General features: G+C 39.1%; 1 protein-coding gene across 2 annotated transcripts in view; it reads right to left on the bottom strand.

Moving 5' to 3' along the window:
- The window catches only part of tbck (TBC1 domain containing kinase), a 54,517-nt gene extending 46,406 nt beyond the window's left edge, over positions 1 to 8,111 (bottom strand). The window contains exons 1-19 of one of the 2 annotated variants that reach the window (XM_085162397.1): positions 7,842 to 8,111; positions 7,314 to 7,513; positions 6,124 to 6,196; positions 5,827 to 5,941; positions 5,643 to 5,716; positions 4,943 to 5,084; positions 4,802 to 4,862; positions 4,649 to 4,710; positions 2,885 to 2,946; positions 2,617 to 2,765; positions 1,932 to 2,070; positions 1,734 to 1,833; positions 1,398 to 1,447; positions 1,135 to 1,264; positions 896 to 994; positions 759 to 821; positions 535 to 661; positions 308 to 358; positions 128 to 211 (exon numbers count right to left, since the gene is read on the bottom strand). In XM_085162397.1, coding sequence (XP_085018523.1) covers positions 128 to 211; positions 308 to 358; positions 535 to 661; positions 759 to 821; positions 896 to 994; positions 1,135 to 1,264; positions 1,398 to 1,447; positions 1,734 to 1,833; positions 1,932 to 2,070; positions 2,617 to 2,765; positions 2,885 to 2,946; positions 4,649 to 4,710; positions 4,802 to 4,862; positions 4,943 to 5,084; positions 5,643 to 5,716; positions 5,827 to 5,941; positions 6,124 to 6,196; positions 7,314 to 7,506 — 1,774 coding nt within the window. In that variant the 5' untranslated portion in view covers positions 7,507 to 7,513; positions 7,842 to 8,111. Of the gene's footprint in view, positions 1 to 127; positions 212 to 307; positions 359 to 534; positions 662 to 758; positions 822 to 895; positions 995 to 1,134; positions 1,265 to 1,397; positions 1,448 to 1,733; positions 1,834 to 1,931; positions 2,071 to 2,616; positions 2,766 to 2,884; positions 2,947 to 4,648; positions 4,711 to 4,801; positions 4,863 to 4,942; positions 5,085 to 5,642; positions 5,717 to 5,826; positions 5,942 to 6,123; positions 6,197 to 7,313; positions 7,518 to 7,841 lie in introns of both variants that reach the window. The other variant, XM_085162396.1, reaches the window with a different exon arrangement.
- Between the last annotated feature and the right edge of the window lie 75 nt (positions 8,112 to 8,186).

Raw genomic sequence — 8,186 nt, forward strand, 5'->3', positions numbered from 1 at the left:
TGGTAGAAATGGCAACAAGTAATAAAATAATATGGAACAGCGTCTGCTCGAAGAACGAAAACTGAATATTTTATTAGTGCGTAAGTAACTCTCTGAGTTGTGCAAAGATTACTCAAGTATAGCTTACCTTGGATCACATGAGAGTTGTCCTTCAGAAAAAAGTTGTACAAGTACTTGGGGATGAAGGCAGACATGCAGGCATATGCCAAAGCTGGGAAGAGAATCAGATAAAAATGAAAGTATGAAAAGTATGAAAATAAAATGGAGATAAAATACTAGCTACTTGAGTTCACATTAAAAGTCTTGCCTTCATTGTTGAAATTCAGATATAGGAAGGGGGCACAAAGCGAATCCAAACCTGAAGTGAAAATCAAATCAGAACAGCTCATGATCTTCACACAAATTCAACTGTAGGGTCAAGAAATTTAACAAGGAATTTGAAAAGTGTGGCATGACCACCACCTAGTGTCTATTTATGTACAGTACAATAATAAATAGTGCAAGTTACAAGAGAAGGAAATCCAAGTGACTGACCCTGCCAGTAGACCAGGTCAGGGTGAGATACCACCCACGCTTTCAACACACGTCTGAACTTGATGTGGCCCTGGGGAGATGACAGCAGTTCATCATATTGGTGGCACCGTGGGATGTCCACTTCAATCTGTAAGCATGTGCACGAAAAGACAAAAGAGACTGATTGAAGCAAGATTAAATCCACTTGTATACGGCGTAACATGCATTTTTAAACAGCTGTGTACCTGTCTGTCAGTTGGTATGGGAGTATCTTTGTCTATACCTTCATATTTAGCTTGAATGTCACCCTGTGCAAAAGAAGGAGAGTAAGCGGTACCACAAACAAATATAAAAATGCAACTTTTCATGATTTTTTTTGTACCTCAATGCCCAGCAGGCCAGCCCACGCCAGCCCTCGTACAAGCGGGGGAATGTCCACTCTGGCTTCTTTCCACACTAGGGTCTTCTTGTACGGGTAGGCCTAAAGTCAAACCAATACATTATTGAGTCCCAGTCTAACAATAACACGTTTAAACAACAAATACTACAAATACAGGACAGAAACTGAGGAAATGCTTTTGCATGCCGAGCGCTGCATATGAATTTGTATGGAGCCCAGACCTTGAGCAATCTGTCAAAGAGGATGATGCGGATGAGCTGGTACTCGGTGTCTCTTTCACGGATGATGAGTGGCAGCGTGACGGCGGCCGACAGTTCATTGCTGCTGTTGGACTGGGGTAAACTCGACTGTCTGGAGGAGGGAGAAATAAGCAGAGGGGGGGGTATGACATTTCTCAAGCTAAAATATGATGATGAAGTAAGGTGTAAAATACTAAAGGGGAGGAGAGGATGACAAGAGCAACTTCAGGATTGAGAGCACTTACTCGTCTTCGAGGAGAGGGTAATAGGCTTCTCTGGCTACATCTTTCAACCTCTGGGGGGGAAAAAAGACCACTTATGGTAAAAACAGTAACAGAGGTTTATAGTTTCTATAAATATCTAGTCTCTATAGTAATTTATAGTTTCTATTGCAAGTGCAATTTGACTGCAGTTGCAATACAACAAGGCAACATTAAAAGATTTTGTCAACTAATAAAAACACACTTATTAATACAAAAGTAAGAGTGGCATAATGACTGCAGTTGTTTTCAGTATATCAAAGAAGGCTGCAGATAGTGCAGGAGTGTTCATAAAGAAATGTACACATTTTAGGGTCTTACATTTCTGAGTTGGCACAGAGACAGCGTCACTGTCGTGTCATCGAGTAAGAAACTCCGATCCCTGCCCTGGCCAAACGTCTCCCCATCCTCCAAGACGAAACTGAAAGGAGATGCAATCAAGATGCAGACAGGCTCAAAATTTAAATGAAAACTGCCAACCGCTCAGTCTTTTGTGTTTGTGCATATGTTGTTTTATACTTGGGCAGTGTGGAGATCGGTGGTTTGGACTGAATGATTTCCTGGTTGGTGAGCTCCTTTTCTAGGTCTCCACCTGCCAGACACCACAGATGATAAACCTCATCTATGGCCCGCTCCGACAGGTAATCCTCATCGTCGTCTAATAGCAGACACACAAACATACACACACACACAAAAAGAGTAAAAACCCAACCGGCACAGGTGGCTCTACAACATATGAAAATAAATGGTGAAAGTAGTGACTGTTTGAAAAGGAAATGACACTAATAAAGTCTTTTTTTAAATTATTTCATCTGGCCTGCAACAAATGAAATAAACAGCGTAAATCTAAGGATATTGCTTCCAGAACTAGAAAGCAGGAAAAAACAAAACTTTCTCATTTCTACTGTCAAGATGTTCTCAACAGTGGAAAGCTGTTGGCGTGGTGAAGAGAAAAGAGATTTTGGAATTAAATACAGGACTGTATGGTATGTGAAAAGGAGGATAAAACAATGCTACGACTTTATTAGTAAAGGAAAACTTAATTAAAGCAATTTCTGGATAATCTGTTCTGCTTTAAGAGTGTTTTTAAGGTTTTTAATCAAAGGAAAGTAGTTCGACATATGGTTTGTGTCTGTCCGATGTTGTTGTGTGTTTCAGTGTCTGTGTAAGTCTGCATATTTGTTTGTGTGTAAGTGGGTAAGACCTTTGCAAAGGTCACTGATGTCGTCTGGGAGCACCAGATGTGCACAGCGCAGGGATGAGGAGAACAGGCTGACAGGCTTCTGGAAGGGTGTGTAGTGGCAGGAGATGCCATTAAAAACAGGGTCTTGCAGTAGTTCTGCAGGGGTTAGCCTATATTATGTATAAAAGTCAAAAGACATGATTATCATGACACCAAAAAAGATTTTCTTTTTAACTTAATGTCTAATGACCTGCAATAGGATATGAAATCCAACAGAAACTGGATTTACCTTTTAGATGGAAGAAAGGTCAAGCACTTCCTTAATAACTCAAGAACACTGTCAGGCAGCTCCTGTAAATATTATACAAATATGATAAACTCTGTCATAAATGGAACAGACACACCGCATTGATGCTTCCAAATAAGAGTCAAGAAATATTAGTGAGCATTTGCACAGTTGTTTAATTATACACATCAAAAATTTAAATTGTTTCTTTCTTTTTTTTTGCTTTTCAAGAGTGTCCATAGCCAAGACAACCTGGTTAACCTAGCAGTGTTTTCCATGGTGGAAGAAACCAGAACTCCAGGATAATGACGTGTACAAGCACTGAGAGAACATGCAAACTTCACACAAAAGGGCCCTGGCCATATTGAAACTGGTGCCCAACTTACATTATGTCACATTTTCAAATATAATAATGCATGAAATCTCTTTCTGTTTGTTTGTTTCTCTGTCCATAAACTCCTCCTCTATCATCAGGAACTATGTAACCACAATTTCCACAACGCCTTATCTGTGGACCATGAAGGTCTTTAGCTACACTAGATTTTATGATGTTATCAAGTTGCCTAGAAAGCACTTATTTTTAGCATATTTGTAACACCTTACAATAGAATCAGACTGTTGTAATTTTATGAAAATAACATCCCATTTACAGTCACTCAAGCTGAGTTATGTATATATCTTGACACCACCACATTGCTTAGCTTTGAATGCTAAAAATGACCCATTTTTGAGATAAAAAAAATCTACTACCCTTTCAAAAAAAATTTGTGACATTAAGTACAAGCCAAACAAAACCGTAGCATGAGCATGTACTAGTTACAAAACTTCAAGGGATTTGCATGTAACAGACAGTGCTTAAATAAGCCACAGAATGTGCAGAAGACGTCAATAATGACATCTGCAGAAAAGACCATTGCTGCTAACTTGCCCTCAATTCAGGATTTGTACAAATCCAGAATCAGGAAACGAACAGGCCAGTGTGGGGTGTGATAGGTCACTGCAGACCTATTACACCCCACACAGAACCTGTTCTAACTCCCCTCCTCTGGTAGGCGCTACAGAGCACTGTACGACTAAACAAGCAGACATTTGTACAGTATCTTTCCACAGTCCGTCACTCTGATGAACACTTAGAATGGTCATCATCATACATACCTATATAAGATATTTTTGTTTGAATCACAAACTCCACCATTTATGTAAAAATATTCAATAATTATTTGAGTGAAATCAACCACCCAAATAACTAAAATAATTAGGTGAGTAAACAACAATATTTCTAGACTGAATATATGTACAATCTGGTTATGCTGTTTTGATTTCAGAACCTACATTTAGGTATCTAATTAGCATGAAGATCAAAGACATCAAAACACAGCCAACCTAGAGATAAATGTAGGTTTTACACGTGACTATAATACTGTGAAGATAAATCCAACTTTAATGACTCTGTATTTTTATCAGAAAACAAAAACCTAACTGCCTATCGTCACAACATTTGTCAGCATGACTCATAAGTAGGCTTATTCACGTCGTACTCAGATCACACCTATATTTAAACTTCTCTTTGATTTCATCTGCAAACGCTGAAAGTATATCTTGAATAGTTGTGACTTTAATGTGTTGACAAAATCTGGCCATAGACAGACAGAAAGCATTCAAAATGTCTTTTATGGAGTTTATGTTATAGTAGGTTTCACACACACACACACATACAGACAACACCAGCTATGACATTGCTGCCGGTCAAACAGACATTAGGTTTACCTTAATGGTATCCAAGCAACCATGTTCCTCAGCAAGGACAGTGACAATGTCATCCATGCAACCTGAGGAGGACAAACAACATCGCCACTTAAGCCTAAACGAGACTAGAGGCACAATTATTTCTGTACTCTGAATAACCCGGACTGTACTCACCCAGGGTTAAAATGAATTTCAGCCTCTCGCTTATATCAATATTCTGCAGGAGTCTTCTGCCCTGCAATTGATTCGATTTTAAGGTGGAATTTCTAAACAAAAATCCAAAATCTTGCATGAATGTTTATTAAGAATTCTTACCGCACACAATTCAAAGAGCAAAATGCCAAGCGACCAGACATCAGACTTTGGTCCCGAGGGCAGAGGAGCTTCATCACGGGAAGGGTCACTGGGGTGGAAGGAGCCCTGAGCGATCACCTCTGGAGCAAGGTATGATGGGTACCTGAGGCAAAAATGACAGAGCAGATACGTATTGCACTTTTATAAGCCTCAAAATAAGACAAATTATAAACAGCAAGTTAATTAAGGCTTTAAACCCCACAGGGCGTTTGCTGAATTTCTGTTTTATATCTAATATGACATCTTCATTATTACTCTATGTAAAGTGTTGTTCTTGTTCTTGTTAATAAATGATGTCCAAACAGCTGTTCCTCAAAGCGAAAGCTGTTTGTCAGTTACATTTATTGAACTTTCAATGCCAAATGTTTCATGAAAGGAATGAGCTATCATTTCTCTTCTCAGTCTGCAAAAGGATATTACACAGATACTTGGTAGAACATGAAGACCTTTGGATTGGGATCAAAGCCCAAAGATCTGTTACAGTTCCTTAATCAGGATGCCCTAAAAGCTGGTTTCTGTGAAAAAGGATATGAGCCAATTATGCATCATTTTTACGGTCAATTGCCTGTTTTTTGTTGACTAACAGAAACCAGATATGCGTGAAGAATTGACCCTTTACACTGAGCTAACTGAAGGAAAAAAAGAGAAGAAAAGGACATACCCAATGGGAAAATCCACATCTGCCCCGTGATCAGTCATGTGATAAAGGCCGAACTTTGCCAGCTTGACGTTCCCCTGCAAAGACAAGCTCGACATTAGAGTGCAAGACCTTTTTTTTCAATTTCTTTAAAACTAGACAGTAACTCAGGCTAGCATAAACCTGATGACTTTGATAGAAACTGTACCTTGCAGTCCATGAGCACATTGTTTGGGCCGAGGGCTCGGTGCACCAAACCATTTTTGTTCATAAACTCCAGGCCTTCAAGAACCTCATAGGCTATTTGCAGCACCTTTTCTGCACTAGCACAAACAGAAACCTTTTTTATTGTTAATGCGCTGAAAAGTGTACATCACATAAAAAACCTTATGAACAATAAGGTTTAAAGGGAACTGTTCAAAAGTGAAAGTAAAGAAAGGCAAAATAACAATGAATCATTCACATTTTTTATGTATTACTGTCTGGTTAATTTTGGTCGTTTTACCTGGGTGCGTTTTCTGGTTTTTGGAAAATGCTTAAACAGTTCTCATAGTGTTCAGCAACAACGATCAGCCGTTCTGAAGAGCAAGAAAAAAAAGATAATGATTATTAAAACCAGCAATAGGGTCACTATTGATAATACACCTGGACTAATTCAAAATCTAGCAAGAAGGATAAAAGGTTGAGATACAAATACATTTAATACTTTTGCTGTCGGAAAGGCAAATTTCAGAAAGAAAAACAAAAAACTTCTGGATTAGCATTTTCCAAATGTTCACAACCATTATGTAAGGATGGTGTTTGGAGGACTCCTTAATGACATACTATATAGTACATGTCATGTTTCCCACTTGTAAATACATAGATATACATTCAGTGGCCACTTTGTTAGGTACAACTAATTAGAAAAATCACATAGCAGCAAATCAACACATTTAAGCATGTAGACATGGTCAAGCCCATCTGCTGAAGTTCAAAGTGAGCGTCAGAATGGGGTAGAAAGGTGACCTCAGTGACTTTTAACATGACAATGGTTGTTGGTGCCAGATGGGCTGGTTTGAGTGAGTGGCTATTCTCTGGGAGAAAATTCTTTGTTGATGTCAGAAGTCAGAGAAGAAAACTCTAATAACAACTTGGAGCATTGCTGAATATGCAACATGTTGAACCTTGAAGCAGATGGGCTTACAGGAGCAGAAAACACCAGGTGCCAATCCTGTCAGCAAAGAACAGGAAACAGGCTACAGTTCGCACAGGATAAGCAAAACTAGAAACAAGAAAACTGGAAAAACGCTGCCTGATCTGATGAGTTTCAACCTTCAGATGGCAGGCTCAAAATCTGACATAAATACAACATGAAAGCATGGATACATCCTGCCTTGTATCAATAGTTCTGCCTGGCGGGTGTATTGGTGGTGGTGTGGGTGATATTTCCTTGGCACACTTTGAACCCCTTTGCTCACAGCAGAGGCATGTGCTTTATAGGTATTCCCAAAATCCATAAATCATAGTAAACATGTATCCAACACAAGTGTGCCATTAAACATGTTATGTGTCACCACTTTAGTAAGTTCTGTACTGAAAGTCCAAATTAATAGCTTCAATTTAGATAAGTTGTTTAAGTGCTTAATATGAAATGTGATGACAGGTTACACATTTTTATTTTAGCACTACAAGAGACAAGACAAAAAGCCATACCGTGCTTCCCTCTGGAAATGTCCACATACTGGCAGAGTCTGGGGTGAGTGATGGTTTTGAGAATTTGGAAACGTCCCAGGATTTTGATGGAGTTGGGAGTCAGAGGGAGTCCATTGCTTCCACAGACATCATGTGGAAGAGCTGAGGCAAAGAAGGTAAAGGCTCCTAGCTGGGCGTCTTTAAGGGAGCGCATTGTGCCACTGGCTTGAAAAACAGATAAAGGGAAACAGCAAGGGGAATATATGCGTAAAACATGAATGAAAGAAACATTAATCAATACGGTGGTGTGGTATATTATTCAACTTCACCCTTAATGTAATTCAACACAAAATTGAGATAAGCCCATGATTGGAGCAAAAGGGTTAACACCGACTTTGTTATTACAACACACTTACACCAGTTAGTTAACAGAAATATCGTTTCGGAAGCAAAAGACAGAGTGCGAGAGGGCAACGATGCTACTGAATGTATGAAGTTATGAAAATAGCTGTCATGTCAGATGTGGAGCCGTCGTTTAGTATGCATTACCTCAAAAAAAATGCGTCCTCTCTAAAGACGAAGCTGCATAACCATGTAAACGAGTAACCTGAAATTATTATTGAAATGAATTATTTTTCCTGTTTCTGCGACGCGATGAAAACAGCTGAGCGAACGTGATCAACGACGCTTATTTCTTGCGACGAGGGGGGGGGGGTGCACAGAAAATACTTTGCACGAGCGAGACAACGGTGTTAAAATGTCATCAATGAAAAAAAAGATTTAAAAAAAGTCACTGAAGAGTAGTTTTATATGTACTTTTCCTGTTTGTGGTCTATTTTTTTTTTTATCTGTTAATTATACACAGGCAATTACCGAGACAACTTTAAGGCTTCC

This window comes from Neolamprologus multifasciatus, chromosome 6, assembly GCF_963576455.1.
Source record: "Neolamprologus multifasciatus chromosome 6, fNeoMul1.2, whole genome shotgun sequence".
Taxonomy (NCBI): Eukaryota; Metazoa; Chordata; class Actinopteri; order Cichliformes; family Cichlidae; genus Neolamprologus; species Neolamprologus multifasciatus.